Raw genomic sequence first — 24,570 nt, forward strand, 5'->3', positions numbered from 1 at the left:
AGCATCTATTGATAAAATACATAAAGCTTTTTCCTTTTATTAACTTCAAGAAAGAGTGTTGATTTTTTTATTATTTCCCTTATGTCTTACTAGCTTTATACACCACCTGAATTTAATGTTCTCTTGCCCACATAGATACATAGAGAAGAATTCTCACAAAGACTATTAGGACATATATTATCTGATAAACTGATGTTTATCCTAATGGAAACTGTGGATATAGAAGGAACCTAATGATTGCAGTGGGATCTATGAGGGAACAACTTGTTTGACATTGTCACGCAAGGCAACTTGAGATTTATCAAGCGCAACGCTATAAAGGTGATGGAGATTCCATCAAAAGAAAGTGTTTTAGTGTTATCAGCGTCCAATGGCCATCCTCTTGTAAACTCAAACGTTAAATTAATTCTCACCAATTCTTATGGATTTTGATTTTGATTTCTATTTCTATTTAAATGGGTATAAAAATAATTATACATATTGAAGTTGGTTTGTGAGGTTAGTTTAGGTAGTAAATTTGAATTTAGATATTGACAGTTTAATTAATAATAATGAGTGTAAAATGAGGTTATATGAGCTAAATTTTCTCTTAATTTTTTTATGTTAAAAATTTGAGTTGAAAATTGTTATTTTACTTTATTATTTTGGTATTTACCCATACGCAAACGACGTCGTTCCTCCCCTAAAAGGCAAGCGAAATAGAGCCGTTAGAAACAGCACACTCCAGAGCAGTCACATTGGCTCTTGGCCCCCAAATTCAAAAAATCAGACCGTTAGAGGGATCCTTCCCCCCTAACGTTATACTCCTCTCCGCACCCACTCAGACACACTCCAACGCTCCCTCCTCTCTCCCTCCCTCCCTCCCTCCCTCTCATTTATTCATCATTTCTTCATTAATCGGCCAAATCTTTTCTAATTCCTCATCCTCCTCTGAATCCCCACATCCCAAACAAGTTTTCGAAATCGAGGAGAAGACCAAATGACCGATCAAGAACCCAACGCGCCGGCGGCGACGGCGATCATCGTCGATGAGACGTACGAGTTCTCGGCTCCACGCTTCTTCGACTTCACAAAGGACGAGAGCAACGACGATAGGCTCAAGGCCGAGCTCTGGTTCGACTGCGCTCTAGCCTATGCTCCTTCACGTACGTCGTCTTCCCTAATCCTTCTTATCTCTTCTCTCTCCCTCTTATTATCTGACATTTTTAATTTCAGTATTGGCCTTTCGCATTTTTGTGCTTTTCATATCTTTAGACCTGTATGTTTTTTGCGTCTTCTTTGTTAGGGTTTCTCTCAAATATTTGCTTTCGATTTTAGGGGTTTTTTCTTTTCTTCTCTTAATTGCGTTGATTTCTGCAACTCTATTGGATTTTTAGGGTTTTATTTTTCTTTTCGTGGTGAATTTTGCTCCAATTCCAAGCGTTTCTTGAAATCGAAATCGACTAGGAAGCGATTGCTGTCTGGAATCTGGATGCTTGCTTTATTTTGTGGTGTTTGATTATTGGAAAATATCATTAGGTTGTGTTTGTTTCCCAGAAGATTAAGGAGTAGGAATAACAATTCGGTTTCTTTTTGTTGAAAGCAGGAACTCCAAATTGTTGAAAGCAAGATGTTCTTTTATACTTTTTAGTCTTAGGCATTTAAAGTAGTTATTTGTTAAAGGGAATTAGATTTGAACTTTCCGGATTTTCGTTCTTTCTTTCCCAAATTTTCTGTAGAATTTGAATTAGGTTTGGTTTGACGTAGCAAGGGACATTCAATCTGTAGTTGTCCATTTATCACTGAAAGTGACTTTCATTTGTTCTTTTGCTTCTCTAGAATTGTAATGGGACTTGTATTTTTCTGTGCAGCCTTTATGCCTAAGATCAAGACTGGTAGATCCCTTACAATCGAGAGCATGTGTGACTTTAGTGAAGCAGAGAAAATGGAGAAGGTGGTGGTCTCATTCATTCTTTCTTGCCTTTAAAACTTAGACTTGTTTATGGCTCTCTAACTCCGTGGTTGTTTATGTTTTGCAGAACTTGGAATCATCATCTGACTTAAAAGCTGATGATAAGTTGTCTATGGAAACTAAGCCTCAATCAGAGATCATGCCTGCTGAAGCCTTAAAAGATGATGACAAATGTACCAGCGGAAATGGAAGGTTAGGGGGCGTTCCTCTTACTTAAAAGCTTTGTCTCAGATCTCTTGACTCGTACTAGTCGATTAGAATATAACGTTGAGCTCCAAGACCTGATTTAATACTTTCTGTTTTGCAGTGTTTTGGATACAAAATCTTCTATTAAGAAAACTGATTTAACCAGACATGATGACAAATGTACTAGTGGAAACGGAAGGTTAGGGGGCGGTCCTCTTAAGCTTTGTTTCAAGCCTCTTGACTCGTACTAGTCAATTAGAATATAATATTGAGCTCCACGTTTTCTCATTTATTACATTCTATTTTGCAGTGTTTTGGGTGCAGTGTCTTCTATTAAGAAAACTGATCTGACCAAGGGTAAGGAGAATAGTAAACCTATCATTCAAGATGAAAATGAAGCTTGCACTCCAAAACCACCCATGAGTTATTCCAAGAAGGGGGGAGGCCTTGCGAGTCATTCCAAGAAGCACCAAACAGCTAAAAAGATAGCGAGCATGGTTAGAAACCCCTCAGCACTGAGGCAAAAAAGTCACTTACAGTCATCCCAAACTAAAAGCATTAAACGAAATAGCGTGAAAAGGTTGGTGTATATACGTTTTTACCTCATGTATGTGTTGATTTATTCTAACAGTCATGACTGATTAGCTACATAACTTAAAACTCTAGAGAAACACATGTGAAGAATGCAACTGGAACTCCCAATTTAGGACAGGAAAATCAGGCGATAAAGCGGCAGAAATTGGACGAAGGAAGATCTAGACAGGTAAAGTTTACTCCTGTACTGTTTTATCAACTTGACTATTATTTCTAGACAACAACCCTAATTGTTTTCCTTTATGTCCCCTAAAATTACAGATTCTAAATCCCAAACCCCAAGCATATCCCCACAAGTCAAAACTGGGTCATGTAACTTTTTCAGCTCCTGTGCAAAAAGAGGACAGAAAACTTTATGTTAGGGAACCTGCAGCACCATTTGTTTCGACAGCCGAAATGATGAAAAGGTTCCAATCAAGTACCAGAGACTTGTCATTGCCGCATATTTCACATGTAAAGCATCTTATCTTCATCCGGCTCTTTAAGTTCTTTTTCATGTCTCATTTTATTTTTCATGTTAATGATGAAAGGTTGATGCTGTTTTTATTATTCAGATGAAACCCAAACTCACCTTGACGAGGCCTAAGGAGCCTGAATTTGAAACATCCCAGCGTGTTCGTTCAGTGAGAGTAAAGAGTACTGCTGAGCTTGAAGAAGAGATGATGGCTAAAATTCCGAAGTTTAAGGCTCGACCATTAAACAGAAAGGTAACTTGTAATTTTATACTCTTATTTCTGTTTCATTTGTGTTCTATATCAGTTGAGTTCATTGGATCTTTGTTGCTGATTATAGATTCTAGAAGCCTCATCATTGCCTGCAATACCAAGAAGTACACCCCAGCCACCGGAATTTCACGTAAGTTACTGTGGATTGGAGGTTGATAAATAGGACATTCAATGTTGCAGCGGTGATAATAAGTCTCTTGTGTCTAATTGTTGCAGGAATTCCATTTGGAGACAATGGCAAGGGCCAATCAGAGTGCAGAAACATCCTCAATAGCTTCAACCGAAGTGTCCCATCAGGTATAAGACAGAATCATATTTGCTATTTCCATTCTTTGTTCTTGCTAAGCCAGCTGAGGCATCTCATTGACATCTCTTTCTGCATTGTATGACAGAATAATCCATGGAAGCCTCGTTTGGGGTTTTTTCTTACGGAACCTAAAACCCCTGTGCTACAAACATCATTGAGGGCTCGTCCACCCAGGGTGAAAAGTTCGTTTGAAATTGAACAGGAAGAACTCGAAAGAATCCCAAAATTCAAGGCCAAGCCTCTGAATAAGAAGGTATATGTCAAGCCTTTCAATTTCGGTTTGAGATATTCATCTTGGAAACATTAGGTACTGAACTGATTTATCTAAATGTTCATTGTTCACAGATATTTGAAAGTAAAGGAGATATGGGGGTGTTCTGTAATGCCAAGAAACATGTGACCAAACCTCGGGAATTCCATTTTGCAACAAATGAAAGGATACCACCACAATCTTCGTCTATTGTTGATCTATTTGATAAAGTAAGTGAATTGGATGTTATCAATACTACTGCATAAGTAGCAGACAAAACATCTGTACAGCTTCTCTTATACATCTTTTATTTATTTTTCAGCTGTCGTTAAACTCAGAGCCTCACCAAAAACCAGTTCCAAGAAACACAACGCCAAACCCATTCCATCTCCACACAGAGGTATGATAATTCAATTCCAAAAGCATTAATAATTCAGTGATGCATGCCAGTCTGCTTGTAACCTGCTTATTGATTTTGTGTTTACGTAATGATCAGGAAAGAGGGGCCGAGAAAGAAAGGAAATTCATTACTGAAGTCTGGCACAAGCAATTGGAAGAAGAAAGAGCGAGGGTTCCCAAAGCTAACCCATATCCTTATACCACTGATTACCCTGTGGTACATATATTTATCAGTTTGTTTTTTGAGTTCAATTACATGCAATTGGAACAAAAATGGTGAAATGATGGTCCCCAAATCCTGTTGTTTTAAATGCAGATCCCACCCAAGCCAGAGCCCAAGCAGTGTACAAAACCGGAACCTTTCCAGCTGGAGAGTTTAGTGAGGCATGAGGAGGAATTGCAAAGGGAAATGGAAGAAAGACATCGGAAGGAGAAAGAAGAAGCTCAGATGAGAGTGTTCAAGGCACAGCCAATCTTGAAAGAGTAAGCAAACTACTTTATTCATGATTTTATTGTTTGTCTTAAAGAGATGAGGGACTGATAACCATTTGTTTTGTAATGCAGGGACCCAATTCCAGTTCCCGAAAAAGAACGCAAGCCTCTCACCCAAGTTCAAGAGTTCAATCTCCATGCTGATCATCGAGCTGTTGAAAGAGCAGAATTTGATCACAAAGTTAGGGAGAAAGAGATGATGTATAAGAGATATAGAGAAGAGAGCGAGGCAGCAAGAATGGTAAGCATCATGCTTTTTTATACGTACTTTTTGCTGCATAGTTTTTGGGAACTTGCATGATTTAAACTGACATATACCCCGAAACGTTGTCATCTGCAGGTGGAAGAAGAGAAGGCACTGAAACAACTCAGAAGGACATTGGTACCCCATGCAAGGCCAGTGCCCAATTTTGACCATCCTTTCCTTCCCCCAAAGTAAGGAATTGTAAATATTCCAAATTGCATTTTAATTGCTGCATTATTTCCATGACTGGTTGATTAAATGGTGTATTTCATGACATAATAGGTGTCCTAAGGAAGCAACAAAACCGAAATCACCATATCTACGTGTGCTCCAACGGAAAGAAAGGCGAAAAATGGTGATCAACTCTGCAGTTTCCAGCGCAGCGGCACAGATGCGATGATTGTTTCCCTTTCCCTATGCTGTGGTTTGTTCAAGAACTCTTGAACCCGTACAAGGGCCATTCGAGTACATGTAGTTATTGCTTTACTAGCAGCATGAATCTACCAATTCTTGTATCAATGTAATCCAATGTGTAATTCTTTCAATGTTACTTGTGTAATTTCTTTTACTGATCAATGTAAAACCTCAAAATTTCTCCACCTCCTTCATCAAAGATTTCTAGAATCAGAATCGGCGGCCGTCCCTTCGTTGTCTACTTCCTTTGATTGCTTCGTGTTTAGTTTTACTAACAACTTTGTTGCTTCAGAAGCTTCTTTGTGTTATTGCTGTTGAGGGTTCGATTTCGGTTTTGATGATCATGTTGTATCTCGGCTTCATTTCGCACGTCCAACCCAAATACGAAATTTTTTAGTCCTTGGGATGCCGGCAAAGTGCCAGCACATTACGTGTCATAATATAAGTGGTTGGATACTTGAAAAAAAAATTCAACCACTTGTATTATGACATTTAGTGTGCGGGAAGTGTTCTCGGCACACTGAAAATGACATAGACTTATGGCCGAATGGATTGAAGAGGAAATGGACGGTTGGAAGACAAAAGAACACAGTGAAAATTTGCAGAATTGGCCTCCGACTTAGATTTAGGCCCATGATACCTTTTCGGAATGCAAACAACACCATGGTTCAAAGTCACTACTTTTCCGTGACATAAGATGATATTTAGCCATCTGAAGCCATTTCAACCTCCAAACCGCAATTTTAGATTCTGTAATAAAAATCTGAGCTTTCAATTTCCGTCCAATAAATGTCATTAATTATGTTTTAATTTTCTAAACTTTTGAGTTGTCGAATGAAGTTGTAAATGACTTATTTAAGCCTTGGATGTTATCATTATAGTCAACTCATCAATTAATCAAATTATCTTTTGGAATTTCTATCAAACTGGTGGATTCACAACTTTGGTCTTGAAGGATTTACGTTTGTAATCCTTTTGCTTCGTGATGCGTCAGAAAAATTTCTCCTCAGGAACGAAACACGTTCATCCTGCTTCACCACCACCATTTCCGTGTTTCTGTTTCGCATTTGGAGCAGTTATCCGAGGAAGAAACAAGAGTCCAGGTTTTCATCAACCTCCGTCAACGTGGACCACAGAATTCTGCTTCACAGGAAGCCCTTAAAACTTGACCGGGCTTCTAAGAACTGTTAAATAAAGGATGGCTTAAAATAAATAACAATGCAAACAAGTGTTTTACGAAATCAAGAATACAACAAACAATGTCTCAACCGGGGATCAATGCATCCCGGTATCTATCTTCGACTGCATTTACAGTAACTCTCATGTCAACAGCGAATACAACAATTTTCTCGTCCGCATTCATTTGGCAGGTTCAAGATTTCATTCCTAACTAATCTCCTTCTGCCTGTATGCGAGAATCTGAAAAGAAGTAGAAGATAGTAATTTAGTACGATCATAAAGAATGATCGCCTGCCAGACAATCGTAATGGTATTTCATGTTGTCAGCTCGTAGATGGGACTGCATATTCATACACGAATAGCGTAATCAACAGTCTTCATTCACAGTTTTACAGCATAATACGCGATTCTCTAGCAAGAGAAAACTACTCATACCGTCATCACTAACAAACTAACGCAGTCAAGTAGTACTCCGCACAGTTCAAAACAGTCAAATATAATGCAAAAATGGATGTCGGAGTGTTCTTTGTGGTTAAATCTGAGAGGAAAATTCAACCAGCGAATTCATTTTGTTACTTGATCAAACGCGTACTATTGTAAAGTTTGACAAAATCTTGGGGATCTCTGTCATTCGCAACCAGTGCACACATTTTAGCTTGTAGATAGTGAAAAGTAGAGATCTTAAAAGAGCTTGTCTACTCACCAAATGGTCCCTGCTGGAAGTGCAATTGGCTCTGATCCTTCCCAAAGTTTCTTCTTCTTGCAGAATTTGGATTTCATAACTACATGGATCTGTTAGAAATCGCACAGAATCCGGATCATCAATTAAGGACACCAGGTTTAGGTTCAATTTCTTGTCATTGGAACTGGGAGGCCCTTTAACTGCCAATAATTCAACTTCCTCAGCCCTCAAAGGCGTCTGGTGAGATACATACTGTACAGAAAATATGCATGTAAAAATTACACAGGCACCGGAGATATTGTGTAATGTAGAACAAAACCAAAGAAAGAAGAGGGGTAAACTAACATTTCCGCATTGAACAAAAGATCCTACCAAATTTAAGGCTAGTCAGAGTTTCAAATGAATCAGGTCTATATTCTTTATCAATTGTATGCAAACTAATATTCTGGCACAAGATGAGGAAAAGAGGCATGACAAGCAAGTTTTACAGACGACGTTATAACTCTCATCCAAACAAGAATAAGAACAGATTATGCATACTACATACTCAAACGAAGTCTAACAAATGAAGTATACATCTTCAGAAGTTTAAGGTTAGTAATATCAGGAGAATAATCTTACTTCACACAGGTGCTTCACTGACAAACTTGGCCGACAAGAAAGGTGTGGCCGCTGTAAACTTGGTGCACAACTTGTATCCAAAGAAATAAGCATGAGATGAACATCTAACTGCAGAAAAGAATTATTTCATCAAAGCGGATACAAAACGACGAAAACAGAAAGCAATACCGTTTCTAATTTTGTCACTGTGGTGCTCAAAGAAGTATCTCATTTCATCTGCCCCCGAGAAACTAAAACTCAGCAAGAGTACTCCCTGAGTGGCACATGGAATTAATAGACTTACTAACGACCAAACAAATAGTCCAGCAGTGTTTCCCTATACCTCATCATTGTTTTCCTCTGAGCTCTGGAGATAATCAACCAACTTTGATATGCGAGTACTCTCAGAATTCTTGCTGTTGCGACCACTAGCAATGCCACGCCGTGTGTGACTCCGAGCACTACCCCGCCCCCAAACAAGCATTTCAGAGCTCCAGACAACACCAGGTGAAATTCTGCGGTTCTCTCGTTTCCCTTCTACATTATTTTCAGCGCATCCTCCACTTGAATTGGCCAGAGATGAAGTAGGCTGAGAGGATCCAAATCCTGCCCGTCTTCTCAGCTGTCTTGGCCTAAGTTCAGTACACCGGTCATCAGTGGAAGATGAATTGTTGCCCTTGGTATTATTGTCATTGTCATTATCATCCTCAGCGGCTCGAGAGTTCCGTTTCCTTAAAACAGAACTCTGATTATTGGGCCGCGGTCTCATAGGAATTGAATCTGATATATCTTTTCCAGATGTGCGTCTCTTAGTTAGAGCTTCTGATTGTTGTTCAAAAACTTTGGCAATTGATGCTTGGATCTGTATTAAGGCATTAATATGGCACCAGGAACAAAGTTGTCAGTAAGCACCTGTTTAGAGAACCAAAAACCAAAAAACAAACAACAATAAGAAAAATAAGGTAAGGTCATTTCGACTTTGCTCCATTTCCACTTTGCTCCATTTCCTTGTTCCTTGGCTTTCTTTGGGCGAGGGTTTGGCTTAATAGTTTGAAGAGAATTTCTCACTGATGAAACCACATACTATTTACAGGACTTGAGAACATATTTCTTGAGTAGTGGCATGTCCCAAGAAAGATTATACGCGGTACTTCATGATTGAAATTGTCAGCGAAGAAAACACCACCATCCAAATCTTAGGAAGAAATTTTTTAACCAAAAATGAAACTAACCTGCTCGTTTCGAGTCCTCTCCTCCTGATGGAAAGACAATTCCTGAAACCATGCTGCAAATTTAATTCTCCGTTTGCAAAAACATTATTAGACTAGAGTCATCTATATGAAGTCAAAAGTTCATTGTAACGACACTAATTTGAAGTATCCTCTCTATTTCTATATGAAGTCAAAAGTGCTACCAAACATAAAAAACAACAGCTAAATTTATACCTCCTCCTCATACTTCTCAATATCCGGATATAAAGCTGCTATTAGGGCATCACACTTTGGATCATCTCTCAATGAACGCCGACTTGCACAGTGTGCACGACAAGCAGGACACTCGTTGTTCCTGAGATTATATATCAAGCTAAATAAATAAACTTGATTGGTTCTCAACTCGTATTCTAATATATTTTTCATTCTATTAATCAGAAAATCAAATGCCACTGTTACAAAAAATAATAAAAAGTTAAGAGGGAAAGAGCTCAACATTACATACCCCAATCGCATTGACTTGTCGATACATTCCCTGCAAAACCTGTGTAGGCATCCCATTACAGTCCGTGTTTTCTTCATAATTCCTGTCAAGGAGAAGAAATTTATCAATGTTTGTTTACTAGATTGACACCCCATTATGGATAGCACAGAAGAGGAAATGTAAGCAAGCAACAGCAACAACAACAACAACAACAACAAAGCCTTTTCCCACTAAGTGGGGTCGGCCATGTGAATCCTAGAACGCCATTGCGCTCGGTTTTGTGTCATGTCCTCCGTTAGATCCAAGTACTCTAAGTCTTTTCTTAGGGTCTCTTCCAAAGTTTTCCTAGGTCTTCCTCTACCCCTTCGGCCCTGAACCTCTGTCCCGTAGTCACATCTTCGAACTGGAGCGTCAGTAGGCCTTCTTTGCACATGTCCAACCCACTCATTCCTAATCTTATCCTTTCTCGTGAGCCCACACCTCCAACGAAGCATCCTCATCTCCGCTACACCCATTTTGTGTACGTCTTGATGCTTCACCGCCCATTATTCTGTGTCATACAGCATCGCCGACCTTATTGCCGTCCTATAAAATTTTCCCTTGAGCTTCAGTGGCATACAACGGTCACATAACACGCCGGATGCACTCTTCCACTTCATCCATCCCGCTTGTATTCCATATATTCTGTCTTTGATCGGCTTAGGCGAAGACCTTTAGATTCCAACACTTCTCTCCAAAGGTTAAGCTTCGCATTTACCCCTTCCTGAGTTTCATCTATCAACCCTATATCGTCTGCGAAAAGCATACACCAAGGAATAACATCTTGAATATGTCCTGTTAACTCATCCATTACCAATGCAAAAAGGTAAAGACTTAAGGATTGTTGATGCACAAAATCAGTGAGGACTTTGGTACAACAGAAAGTATTAAGTTTGTGACCTTCGCTAGATTGCTCCGGTCATTAGTGTGGATAAGTATGTAAAAGGATAGAGACAGGAGAGCAAACACAAGATGTACGTGGTTCACCCAGATTGGCTACGTCCACGGAGTAGAGGAGTTCTCATTAATTGTGAAGGGTTTACACAAGTACATAGGTTTAAGCTCTCCTTTAGTGGGTACAAGTGAATGATTTAGTACAAATGGCATTAGGAAATATTTTGGGAGAATGATCTCCTTTTATAGAAGAGAGTTTCTAGCCTTGTTCTGACATTGACACGTGTCGTGTTGTGATTGGCTTCCGATGTTAACACGTGTCGTGTTGTGATTGGCTTCCGATGTTGACACGTGTCGCGCTATGATTGGCTTCTGATGTCGACACGTGTCGCTCTGTGATTGACCTCCTGGTTGAAAGGGAAGCTCCTCGGTTGGGGACTTGCAAGATCCAAGCCGCTGAGTAATCACAAAACTTCTAAGTACCGAAGTGTGGTATCGTCTTCACTTGCCTTATCTGTCTCATAGGTAGATGTGGCATCTTCTTTAGAAGTACTCTTCCTCCGTCCAGGGGTGGTATCTTTAACCGGTGGAGATGCACAAGGTAATGTATCAATTTCACTTGAAGCTTACTTGTAGTTTCAGGCTTGGTCAAGCGCGATACAAACCATGTAGTAGGAGTCCCCCAAGTCGTCGAGCTAGGGGATCTGCTGAAAGAGGTGACAGACAAGGTAAGCAATCAGAGCTCCAAGCAATCAGTCCCATATCATAAGTTTGATTTCGAGTTCTGGCTGATTGTTCTCATTCTCCTTATCTTACAGGCAGCATGAAAGATAAAGAGAAGAAAAGGAGAAGAGATGATATGAGATACTTTTGCTTTTGAATAAGTAACTTTCCACAAGCTTATTCTTGAACTAGGCTGGAGTAGGGGTGGGCACGGGCCGGGCCGGGTCCAAATTTAAAGGGACCGGACTGGACCCGTTTAAAAATCTAACGGGGCGGGGCAGGGCAGGTATAGGAATTCTAAGTTTTGGAACCAAACCTACCCGGCCCGTTTAAAACGGGCCGAGTCGGGGCGGGTCCACGGGTCCATTTACTTTTTTTTTTCCTTAATTTTTTTTGTTGTTGAATTTTCCTCTGAAATGCAGCAAAGAAAACCTTGATGAAAAACAAATCTGGGAAGTTCTTTCTGCAATAATCTAGAAGGCTATAGGCTTAAGAATGCACAACAACACTGCAGCAGCACATATTAGAGGAGTATTGAAGCACAGATTGTGGCTAGCAGCACATATTAGTATTATTATCCAAATCCAAAATATAGAACATTGTTGTAATCTATCCATGGTTCCTAACAGAGTGCAAATTATACTATAATTGGTAATTAACATTTAATAAAAATTGTAATCTTCCTCATTCCCTGTAGATGTTCAAGCACACTCAATGCATTCCTTTGCAGCTTAACTTCAACCCCATTTTTCAGAACCTTGTATTGCCAAAGATTAATGGTTTAAAATATAAATCCCTAAAATGGAGAATAGGATAACAATGAAAATCCATACATGAAACTCAAGTTTTGAAAGAATTTCGATAATAACAATAACAAGCCCTACATGCGTTGAGAAAGATTCCATCATGACACATGTAGTTAATTCTCAAAGCTTAGACTATGATCTAAATTACAAAATCGCAACCAAAACACAAAACCCAGAACAAAATGTCTGATATAAAATATATTCAAAATTATAGAAACCAAAATAGAACAGAATAAATTAAAATCCCTAAATCTAGAACAACCCTAATTCCTTAATTCCCTAAAGGCTAAAATTGAATACCTTGTGGCTTCGAAATGGACTGGTCGGAACTCAGGAGTCAGGAGACTCTGGACCGTGAGGTGGTGGCTGAAGTTGAGAGGAGCAGATGGTGGTCGTCGGAGACTCGGAGTCGAGAGGAGTAGATGGTAAGGATGAGAGTCTTCGAGTTTAAGAATCAACGAAGACGATATGGGAGAGAGAGAGATCGATAGGGAGGAACATCTCCAAGTTTAAGAATTGACGAAGAGGGTTAAGATTTGACGCAGAAGATTGAGGAGAATCGGAGAAACCGAGAGAGGTATTGTAGAGACCCTGTGTGTGTGTGTGAGAGAGAAGGAAGGAAAGTATGTGTATACGGTCTGGGTCGGGGGCCCGTGTATATTTAGAATTGGACCCGTCCCGCCCCGCCCCGATTCGTTTTGTGTTTCAAATATAGGGCCCCGCCCCGAACCTGCTCCAAACCCGCCCCGAACCGCCCCAGACCGCGGGTCCAGGCCCGTTTGCCCACCCCTAGGCTGAAGGGTTTTCTGGTTACCTCCAGAGTATAAGGCCGACTGAAGAATTTGAGGGTCAAAACAAGTCCATCAAATCTAGAGTACGTTCGACCCTGCTGATATGGGATACTTTTGCTGTTGACCAAGTAGTGGAAGTATCGGCACGTGTTCTGTTACGCTTGTCTCCACATGCTTCCTTGTATCCTTCTCACTTGCCCTATCTTTTCCTCAGGCAGATGTGATATCTTCTCTGGAAGCATAAGATGTTGAAGATGAGTACTCGAGAGCAATGCCAGGTAAGTAATCAGGTAAGGGGTTCCAGGCAGCCAGTTCTTAACTGGAAGCTTGATTCCAAGTGCTGACTGATTGCTCTCTTTCTCCTTGTCCTTCAGGTAAGAACAAGGCCAAAGGAAAAGACAGGGAAAAAACATGATATGAGATACTCTTGCTTTTAACCCTGATGATATGAGATATTCTTGCTCTTGTGTAGCTTGTTTGCAGATGTATTATCGGGGGGAAAGAAAGCTGAGTATTTCGAGAGGCTTCGTTGGGAGTGCCCTCACAGATATGAGGAAGGGTTGAGCATTTTTGCAGGTATGCCTGTCCGTTGAGGATGAAGGTCGACATATATAGGAGTCTCCCTAACAACAAGTAGTAATGCTATTCCTTTACCCTTCTTGGTTATAGCACTGTAGTGGGAGCTGCCAGCTTCACGTGTTTTAACTTTGTCAGAGCACTTTGAAAAAGTGATCTGTGGTATCTGGAAAGCTGATGTTGCGTGTGAAGATTACAGACAAGCTTTATCCAATGAGATCTGGCTTTCGAAGTTGAGAAAGCGATGCCTCTTCGATTTTCGAACAAGCGATCCTGTCGGGGATCTAGCTCTCGAGATTCGGAGAACGGTGCCTCTTCGATTTTTAAGAAAGCAATCCTGCCGGTGTCTCTTCGATTTTTGAGAAAGTAATCCTGTTGGGAGTCTGGCTCTCGAGATTCGGAGGGATGTGCCTCTTTGATTTTGGAGCAAGCAATCTTGTTAGGAGTGTTTTCTCGAATGTGAGTAAAGGTTGGGCATTTTTGCTAGTCTACCTTGCCACGGAGCACAGAGGTTGACACACAGGGACTTTCCTATTATCCAGCAGTGGTGTTGTTCCTTTACCCTTGTGGGTAATAATATGGTAGCTAAACCTTCAAAATTTATGTGTCTAAACTTTGTTAGTGTTGTTTTTTTGCTATTCTTTTACCCTTCTTGGTCATAGTGATGTAGTGGAAACTGCAAGCTTCACGTGTCTAAACTTTGTCAGAGATCTTTGGAAAAGTTATCTGTGGTACCCATGAGCTGATGTTGCGTGTGGAAAGTGGTTGATTGAACAGTAAGATTCACGTGCTTTCTACTTCACCAAAAATCTTCGACAGATTGCCCGTAATTTTCGCAAAGCTGAGTGTACATGTGACAGGTGCTGACAAGGCTGAGAAAGCAGGTGCCTCTTCGATTTCTGAGATCAGCCCTCGTGGTCTCTGAGCAGCCCAGCTTTTAAGAAAGCAAGCGCCTCTTCAATTTTTTAGATCGGCCCTCGTGGTCTTTGAGCAGCCCAGCTTTTGAGAAAGCAAACGCCTCTTCAATTTCTGAGCAGACGCCTCTTCGATTTCTGAAGCTCCGTCGAGTGCAGATTTTATAGAGGCTGGCATTAAGTTCCAAAGCACACTTGAATCTCCACCAACAGAAGCTCCATTCTTGCACTTCTAAGATCTTGATTTGTCCGACCTCTTCTCTCTTCAACACCTTTGAAAATGTCTGGCCCTTCCGACCGTCGTTTTGACTTGAACCTTGGTGAAGAGGCAGCCGCGCCTTCTCCAGACAACATATGGCGCCCATCCTTCTTATCCCCTACTGGTCCTCTTACCGTTGAGGATTCCATGATGAAGAATGATATAACCGCTGCGGTGGTGGCCAGGAACATTCTCACTCCAAAGATAATAGACTTCTTTCCAAACGGTCTAATGAGTTGGCTGTTAAGGATTCTCTGGCTCTCAATGTTTAGTGTGCAGGTTCTGTGTCGAATATGGCCCAACGCCTATTTGCTCGAACCTGCCAAGTTGAATCATTGGCGGCTGAAGTGATGAGTCTCAAGCAGGAGATTAGAGAGCTCAAGCATGAGAATAAACAGTTGCACATGCTCGCACATGACTATGCTACAAACATGAAGAGGAAGCTTGACCAGATGAAGGAATCTGATGGTCAGATTTTACTTGATCATTAGAGGTTTGTGGGTATGTTCCAAAGGCATTTATTGCCTTCGTCTTCCGAGTGATCACCCTCCGGTGCCTTCTCTTTCTAGGGCTCTACCGACTGCTGAGACTTCTCCTAAGCAACCTTTGTGAAGGTCTCCCCTTGTTTGTTTATTTTAACTCATGTATATGTACATATTTATAACTTATCGAAGATATCAATAAATAAGCTTTGCTTCATTTCAACGTATTGTGTTAAATACACCAAAGCCTTCTTCACTAAGTTCTTTGAATTTTTCTTTTGTTGAAGCTTTGTGAGTGAAGCATGTAGGTTGAGGTAGTGTTCCCTTAATTTCTCGAGTGAGGAAAACTTCTCAATTGGAGACTTGAAAAATCCAAGTCACTGAGTGGGGTCGGTTATATGAATCTTAGAACGTCATTGTGCTCATTCCTGTGTCATGTCCTCCGTTAGATCCAAGTACTCTAAGTCTTTTCTTAGAGTCTCTTCCAAAGTTTTCCTAGGTCTTCCTCTACCCCTTCGACCCTGAACCTCTATCTCGTAGTCGCATCTTCTAACCGGAGCGTCAGTAGGCCTTCTTTGCACATGTCCAAACCACTGTAACCGATTTTCTCTCAGCTTTCCTACAATTTTGGCTACTCCTACTTTACCTCAGATATCCTCATTCCTAATCTTATCCTTTCTTGTGTGCCCACACATCCAATGAAGCATCCTCATCTCCGCTACATCCATTTTGTGTACGTGTTGATGCTTCACTGCCCAACATTCTGTGCCATACAGCATCGCCGGCCTTATTGCCGTCTTATAAAATTTTCCCTTGAGTTTCAGTGGCATACGGCGGTCGCACAACACACCGGATGCACTCTTCCACTTCATCCATCCAGCTTGTATTCTATGGTTGAGATCTTGATCTAATTCTCTGTTCTTTTGCAAGATAGATCCTAGGTAGCGAAAGCAGTCGGTCTTTGGTATTTCCTGATCTCCGATCCTCACCCCTAACTCATTTTGGCCTCTATTTGCACTGAACTTGCACTCCATATGTTCTGTCTTTGATCGGCTTAGGCGAAGACCTTTAGATTCCAACACTTCTCTCCAAAAGTTAAGCTTCACATTTACCCCTTCCTGAGTTTCATCTATCAACACTATATCGTCTGCGAAAAGCATACACCAAGGAATATCATCTTGAATATGTCATGTTAACTCATCTATTACCAACGCAAAAAGGTAAGGACTTAAGGATGAGCCTTGATGTAATCCTACAGTTATGGGGAAGCTTTTGGTTTGTCCTTCATGAGTTCTTATGGCAATCTTTGCTCCTTCATACATATCCTTTATAGCTTGGATATATGCTACTCGTACTCCTTTCTTCTCCAAAATCCTCTAGAGAATGTCTCTTGGGAACCTATCATACGCTTTTTCCAAATCTATAAAGACCATGTGTAAATCATTTTTCCCCTCTCTATATCTTTCCATCAATCTTCGTAAGAGATAGATTGCCTCCATGGTTGAGCGCCCTGGCATGAACCCGAATTGGTTGTTCGAAACCCGTGTTTCTTGCCTCAATCTATGCTCAATGACTCTCTCCTAGAGCTTCATTGTATGACTCATTAGCTTAATACCCCTATAGTTCATGAAATTTTGTACGTCGCCCTTATTCTTGTAGATAAGCACCAAAGTGCTCTTTCGCCACTCATTTGGCATCTTTTTTGTTTTCAAAATCCTATTGAAAATGTCAGTGAGCCATGCTATACCTGTCTCTCCCAAGACTTTCCACACTTCGATCGGTATATCATCTGGGCACACTACTTTTCTATGTTTCATCTTCTTCAAAGCTACAACCACTTCTTCCTTCCTGATTCGACGATAAAAGGAGTAGTTTATACACTCTTCTGAGTTACTTAACTCCCCTAAAGAAGTACTCCTTTCATGTCCTTCATTGAAAAGATTATGAAAATAACCTCTCCATCTGTCTTTGACCGCGTTCTCTGTAGCAAGAACCTTTCCATCCTCATCCTTGCTGCACCTCACTTGGTTTAGGTCCATTGTCTTCTTTTCCCTTGCTCTAGCTAGTTTATAGATATTCAACTCTCCTTCTTTGGTATCTAGTCGCTTATACATATCGTCATACGCCACTAACTTAGCTTCTCTCACAGCTTTCATCGCCTCTTGCTTCGCTCTTCTATACCTTTCACCATTTTCATCGGTCCTATCCTTGCATAAGGCTTTACAACATTCCTTCTTAGCCTTCACCTTTGTTTGTACCTCCTCATTCCACCACCAAGATTCGTTTTGGTGTGGAGCAAAGCCCTTGGACTCTCCTAATACCTCTTTTGCTACTTTTCGGATACAACTAGCCATGGGATCCCACATTTGGCTAGCTTCCCCTTCTCTATCCCACACACACTGGGTGATTACTTTCTCTTTGAAAATGGCTTGTTTTTCTCCTTTTAGATTCCACCATCTAGTCCTTGGGCACTTCCAAGTCTTGTTCTTTTTTCTCACTCTTTTGATATGTACATCCATCACCAACAAGTGATGTTGATTAGACAAGCTCTCTCCCAGTATAACTTTGCAATCCTTACAAGCTATACGATCCCCTTTCCTCATTAGAAGAAAATCTATTTGTGTTTTTGACGACCCACTCTTGTAGGTGATCACATGTTCTTCTCTCTTCTTAAAGAAGGTGTTGGCTAAGAAAAGATCATACGCCATTGCAAAATCCAAGATAGCTTCCCCATCCTCGTTTCTCTCCCCAAAACCATGGCCACCATGAAAACCTCCATATTTGTCTGTCTCCTTGCCCACGTGTCCATTTAAATCTCCTCCTATAAATAATTTCTCCGTCTAAGCAATTCCTTGCACCAAGTCTCCAAGGTCTTCCCAAAATTTCTCCTTCGAACTCGTAACCAACCCTACTTGAGGTGCGTACGCACTAATCACATTGATGAGTCCTTGTCCTATTACAATCTTGATTGCCATGATTCTATCTCATACCCTCTTGACATCTACAACATCTTGTATCAAGGTCTTGTCCACGATGATGCCAACACCGTTTCTTGTTCTATTTGTGCCCGAATACCAGAGTTTAAACCCTGAGTTTTCTAGATCCTTTGCCTTAAGACCAACCCACTTAGTTTCTTGTAGGCACATAATATTTATCCTTCTCCTCACCATAACTTCCACTACTTCCATAGATTTTCCCGTTAGGGTTCCTATATTCCACGTTCCTAAACGCATTCTACTCTCTTGAACTCTACCCTTCTGTCCTAGCTTCTTCAACCTCCCCCGTCTAATAGGATCAAAGTACTTCTTTTGTGTGTCCTGTGTAAAGTTGATAAGAGCATATGCTCCCAAACAACTTTGAGTGGAGTCGTTCGAAAAGAAGTTTCTATGGCCCCCTTGCCCATTTAACACTGCATTTGGGTGCCGATGGAGATACAGCGACCCTTGCTCACTTATCACTGTGCTCAGGCCACACATCGCACCACTTACGGGTGACGCCCTAGCTTTAGCGCGATTTCGTTCTGGATTCATTTTCATAAGGATTCGACGTAAACTAGGAGTGCCGGCTGTCGACTACCTGACGCCCTCCCCCTCTTCCTTTATCTGGGCTTGGAACCGGCAATGTAAGATAAACTTACACAGGCGGAGTTAAATGTAAGCAAGCAACAAGAGAAGAAAATAGAAGTGGAATCACAGTTTTCTTCTTTAAAAGATCACGATAACATAGTAATTACCAGAACCACTACAAAAATAACACTTTTAGAGAAGTTGAGGTCGCTCGTATTGATCCTCTGGACATATTTCACAACAAATATTATTAGTGAAGATGCTGGGTAGGTGGAAAGTGAGGTCCAGAAAGCTTGGGAATAATCGAACTTGAATACCTTTACCACCTTTTCTTTGGAATGAATCAATAGTCATAGTTTCAAGGTTCTAATCAGCCAAGCAACGGCACAAGTATGTGTGTGCTTTCTACACACTTGAGCTCCCATTCTTCCACATCAATATATCTTTTATTATTTAGATCTTAGAAACTATTCATTACTTAATAGTTTTCCTACGAGTACGCTAAAGCTATCTTTATTTCTAAAATGTGGGACGTCACTGAGTACCGAAGGTTTCATAAACCAAGAAAAATGAGGTGTAATGTAAGGAGGCAGGTTTCCCATTATCTGTCAACGGCATGTCATTGCTAAACCATAGATCACCGAGGTTTTCTCACTTCTTCAACTCAATCACACCCTACTTAGCCTTCCCCTTGTTAACTTATAGGCTAAATCAAATACTGATAGTTGGTTTTGGTATTAGATAGCCCTTGTTTCCAGATCCAGATTACTCTTGGCCCGAAAATATCGTGGTTGACAAATTGAACGATATATGGAGCCAACCAAATTATTCAAATTGCAGTCCCTAAATAGTTTGCCCCAAAGGATACCACATTGCATTTTATAGAGTGAAGACAGTGGTGGAACTACAAAGGACACTATAACAATTGGCAGTTAACTACTTAATTATAGGCAACTCAATCTCTACATCACTGAGAATCCATGCCAAAAAATGCGGGCATGCAATGCAACAACAAGAACTGAAATGCATAGCAAAATTAGCAGTTAACCACCATTGAAATGAAAAGTGAATTAATAATTTTGTTATGTGTATATGTGTGTGTATTACATCGTAGTGCAATAAACCTTAAAACAAGCAACACTCATGTTTTCTGGGCAGAAGCAAAAGAGAAAAAGGATATGTGCACCACGAGGGGGAAATCTTCATCAGTTGAGTCCAGTGAGTGAACACATAGCAATTTTAAGTTTAAAGCATTGAATTTCATTCAAACTCAAAAGGTTGAGAAGCAGCATTTACCGAGACATATTGGACAGTGTACGTCTTTACGGAGTTCTTGCAGTTGTATGAATATCAATCTGCAAGGGCACAACAAGTACGTGGAATCGTTTCTCAAAAATATAGAGAAGGTACAAAATTTCAAAGCATATATAGCACTAGTTGGACGATACACAATAACAGTTTGCATTACTCGAAAATAGAAATTCGGAAAACTAGCCCCTGCCCTGTCGAATTTTAATATATCGACGTGTACAAGCACAAAACAAGGCTCAGATCCCAACATGCAACAATCACTGGACCATTATATTAAGCAGAACCACAACTTGGTAATAGCTAATTTGACAACCGACGACGATCCAACATTATCGAAACCAACTTCCATCTTTTACTATAGACGTCGAAAACCGATCATCATTCAACCCATGGAGCTTTCATAAACTGCTTGAAAATGGTGATAAAATCAACATGAATCTACAACTAGCTAGTACTATCCACATAAGATATTTAAGTACGACAGAAAATAAAGTAGATAGAGAGAGTACTCTGGAATCTCTTGAGAAGTTGAAGATGCACCTCCATCAGAATCTGAAGTGTAAAAAATAAAAAATAAAAAAACCAAGAAAACTTGTTAAGTTAGTCAATCGAGAACCAAAAGAGGACCCATATGAAGAAAACCATATAAAGAGCAGAGAATATGGGATGGGAGAGAGAGAGATGATACGTAACCGGCATCATCTTCTTCTTGTTCTACTGCTGCTTCTTCTTCTTCTTCCTCTTCTTGGTCTAGGAGTTGGTGTTCATCTTGCAGTCGAGATTGCTTGGGTCGTTGCCGTTGGTGGTGGCGATGTTCTACATCATCGCTGAGCTGCTCTGCTGTCGAACGCTTCTGTGAAGGCATTGATGTATTCTATTGCGTACAAAAAACAAAGAGAAAACACACACACACAGATCGATGGAAACACAGAGAGAGAGAGAGAGAGAGAGAGATCGGTCGGTGGCTGTGTCTGTTTTGTGAAAACGTTTCTCTCTCTGTATCTCACTGCCTGCCTAATAAGAAAGAAGAAGAAGAAGAAGAAGGCGACGAGGACTTATATGGAGAGATATTTACAATTACCCAATACACAAGCCGCTGGTCCAAGCATCATAATATAAGTGGAAAGAGCATATATTTTTTTCGTGTCTTTTTCATTTGATATTACAAGTGGGTATCGATTTGTGTACTAGGTACAGAAAAAAAATTCTCACTTGTATAGAATGCATTAACTGCTACCTTCATTGTTATTGTGACGTCCGTTTCATAAAACAGTAACATGTGTAAGTTTTTAGTACATGGTATTATAATATTTTATCAAGACGTTATATGATAGTAAACTCATTCTATGTAAATTGCTCTATTGAAGGCGATGTTGAGCTAGCAATAATGTGGTTCAAATTCGCGAGAATCGAACCTAAGACCTCTTACTTACAAGTGAAGATGAATACCACTAAACCATAGTACTAAGTGGCAAAACAAACAAATTGATAATTAAATAAATAAAACAACATATTATTAAAGTGTTCCCATGTTTCCCTTGCTTTGTGTATTGCTCTTTTTGGGAGAGATTTTTCAAAGTACGGTATTCAAACGATTCTTCATATGTTATTGTAAAACCCCGCCCCAAAAATTTCTATGTAATTATACAACATCCCTCAAAGTTAATGCAATTTGCATTTTGACCCCTTGGACACTAACCCTATTTGGATCCCTTTTGGGATTTCCTAACCCTTCTCCTCCTATCATTACTTGCCACGTGGCAAGTCCCCATATCTTTCTCTCTTCTTCCCCCTCCCGAGTCAGCTCTCTCTTCTCTCTATCTCTCTCTCACTTTCAATTCTCTCTCCCTCTCCTTCACTCTCTAACTCCCACACTCTCTCTGATCGCACCCACACACACCCAGGAGACACCTCGACGATGGTGCTAGACCACTACGACCCACAGGGACCTCCCTTCCCCTTCCCTAGTCTCGGTGGAGCTCGGCGAAGCTTAGAAGCCCAGGAAAAATCTCAGGCGTACTTGCGACCTTTTGAGCAAAATCCGGCCACTTCCCGGCCACCACTCATTGTGAAACAGGTACCAACTCCTTCCTTTCACCTCCACCTTTATTTTAACACCTAGATCGGACCCTAAGATGTTTGGTCACCGGCAACCGGAGCTGGGAAAGCTCCGGCGTTCATTTTCTGTCGAAACCAAACCCTTTGGGCCTTGCCAAAACCTGGGCTTTAGGTTTGTTACCCCTTAAGTCCAACCCAAAATCATTTTATTAATTTTCTTTTATTTTTTGTTAAAACCTAAAGGTTTTGGGCCAGGCTTTCAACCCAAGGCCCGTTAGGATAAAACCCAAACCCTTTTTCTTGTAAGCATTCGGGCCGTTTGTACCACGGGCCCTTGGCCTTGGGGCCGGGCCCTAAGCCCAATTCCTAAAGCTAAACCCAGCCAACCTAAAACCCTAACCGGCCTAACCCAAACCCTAGGACCCAACTCAGATCCAACCCTAAATCAGTCCGACCCAGTTTGACCCGTTAACCCTACTTGTTGACTTTGACCTTGACCGTTGACTTTTCGGGTTTTGTCCGAAACCCCTCCTAGGCTAATTTCGACGTCCTGGACCCATTTCTGACATTCGTTTTCCCGAATTAAATTGTTTGGGTATAGTTTTATTAATTGTACCCGTTATGTGCTTAGGTGCAATTAATAGCAACAATTTCGTCATTCATATTTCATACGGCTCTACGACAACGGAGTATTTGTGAGTGGACCCCTTCTAAAATGCATGTTTTATTAGTAGAAATGCATACATGAAAAGCACGATTTAATGATTACGTTTTATGAGTAAATTAGATTTACACTTGTGATATCATGCTTTACTTAGAATATTTTGGAATACCATATTTTCTATTGAACCTATGTTCTTTGTAGGACATCTGATGGATGACGATATACTATTTAGAACATGTTTTTACACACTTCTTTCTAGTACAAATGATGGATGACTTTATACTATGAAGATGTTGTTTTTGAGATATATGTACCTATGTTTGAAAAGATTATGTTCAATGGTTTTGTGCGTATCTAGTGGTCAAAGTTCTGCCTTCGGGCGAGATACTTATATTGTCTTCAGGCGAGCGTGTGTAGGGCACTGTTCTGTGCATATGGAAAATGATACTTATATTGCCTTCGGGCGAGCATGTGTAGGGCACTGTTTTTTTTTTTTTTTTTGGTAACTAGTGTAAGGCACTGTTCTGTGCAGAAGAGAGATACTGATAATGATACCACTAGTTAGCACACTATATACAAGATATGTTTTATGAAGGTTTTATGGCATGCTAGGGTTTTCAGAAAAATTACTACTTATTATGCTATTAGTTTTCATAAAACTTTGGGGGTTAGTATGTTGATAATTGTTTCAGTAGTGTGTGTGTGTGTGTATATATATATCAACTTGGTCCACTCATGTTTGTTTTGCGCCCCCTCATGACATAGGAACGAGGACTACGATCCGATGTACGAGGCATTCCCATACCAGTGACATTGTGCCATCTTCTCTGCTTGACTACTTTTGTAATAGCATCTTTCGCTTGTAACCTGATTTAGAATATGCTCGGAACATGCCATGCATTATCGTTGTGAATTCATTGTTGGCAGTTGAATATCATTTATGTCACATTCTTTTATCTTGCTACAATTTAGGTGCATGTTCTCAGCATTTGCTTTCATAAATGGCTTGTGACACACCCTGACCTGGAATGTCCACTTGGACTCCGAATCAGGTTATGATGGCCGACACCTGGAGGGTGACGAAGCCATAAAGTGTAGTGATGAGTACTAATTTAGTACGAACCTAGGAAAATGAAATTGAAAGCCAAAAACCACGTCCACGTCAGATTCCACTTTTGTCCAAAAAGGGTAAAATCGTCAACTCACACCAACGGAAAAGAAATCATAGTGAACAGTAGGGACGGGTCGTCACAGCTTGCGTCACCTTCAGGTGTCGGCCAGCACGTGACCATCCCGATGTCCGTGGGACATCGAAATCGGGGCGTGTCAATTACAATATAAGCGGAGAAAATAGAATGAAATTTGTAGTTATTTATATTAATGAGATTTAAAATAAAACTTCATAATTTATGAGATTAAAAATATTAAAGATAAATTATACTCTTCAATATATTGTGTGTATATATATACACACACATGGGTACGTTCATAAAAAACTAACCAAAAAATTATTGTACCAAACCATGAGTACATTTTTCCCAAAAAAAAGAAGGGGGTATTAGGTTTAATAACATTATTAAATTTCTTCTATTAAACTTGACATGGATACATTCTCAAATCAACGAAATAGAATAAGTTTAAAAATAGAATAGATAAAAGATTGAATGAATTTTATATAAAAAAAATGGGTACATTTTATATTAAAAAAAGGGTACATTTTTCATATAATATATTGATATATTTAAGAAGGGATAGGATCATGGGACAAA

At 40.2% G+C, this 24,570-nt stretch overlaps 2 protein-coding genes and 1 long non-coding RNA gene across 4 annotated transcripts; 2 read left to right on the plus strand and 1 right to left on the minus strand.

Moving 5' to 3' along the window:
* The first annotated feature begins 840 nt into the window (after positions 1-840).
* On the plus strand, positions 841-5,747 carry LOC126609700 (protein TPX2). 2 transcript variants are annotated; one of them, XM_050277574.1, is made up of 18 exons: positions 841-1,145; positions 1,851-1,933; positions 2,019-2,143; positions 2,259-2,336; positions 2,448-2,717; positions 2,804-2,900; positions 2,993-3,184; positions 3,286-3,438; positions 3,524-3,586; positions 3,673-3,753; positions 3,849-4,016; positions 4,109-4,243; positions 4,336-4,413; positions 4,510-4,629; positions 4,729-4,895; positions 4,977-5,145; positions 5,245-5,339; positions 5,431-5,747. In XM_050277574.1, exons 1-18 carry the CDS (start codon positions 980-982, stop codon positions 5,546-5,548), a joined length of 2,358 nt encoding a protein of 785 aa, XP_050133531.1. In that variant the 5' UTR covers positions 841-979; the 3' UTR covers positions 5,549-5,747. The 2 variants fall into 2 exon arrangements, with proteins under 2 accessions (XP_050133531.1, XP_050133532.1); XM_050277575.1 differs by lacking the exon at positions 2,259-2,336.
* Positions 5,748-6,782: 1,035 nt separating this feature from the next.
* Positions 6,783-21,031, minus strand: LOC126609864 (putative E3 ubiquitin-protein ligase RING1a). Its single transcript, XM_050277795.1, has 10 exons — positions 20,773-21,031; positions 20,589-20,631; positions 20,065-20,123; positions 9,740-9,821; positions 9,469-9,589; positions 9,256-9,297; positions 8,367-8,885; positions 8,045-8,152; positions 7,445-7,675; positions 6,783-6,981 (listed from the first exon to the last, which is right to left on the minus strand). The coding sequence occupies exons 1-10, from the start codon at positions 20,942-20,944 to the stop codon at positions 6,949-6,951; spliced, it is 1,410 nt and encodes a 469-aa protein (XP_050133752.1). The 5' UTR covers positions 20,945-21,031; the 3' UTR covers positions 6,783-6,948.
* Positions 21,032-21,958: 927 nt separating this feature from the next.
* On the plus strand, positions 21,959-23,620 carry LOC126610138 (uncharacterized). Its single transcript, XR_007618383.1, has 3 exons — positions 21,959-22,156; positions 22,769-22,832; positions 23,567-23,620. It is a non-coding gene; the product is annotated as an uncharacterized LOC126610138 (long non-coding RNA).
* Positions 23,621-24,570: the final 950 nt, after the last annotated feature.

Source organism: Malus sylvestris, chromosome 17 (genome assembly GCF_916048215.2).
Source record: "Malus sylvestris chromosome 17, drMalSylv7.2, whole genome shotgun sequence".
Taxonomy (NCBI): domain Eukaryota; kingdom Viridiplantae; phylum Streptophyta; class Magnoliopsida; order Rosales; family Rosaceae; genus Malus; species Malus sylvestris.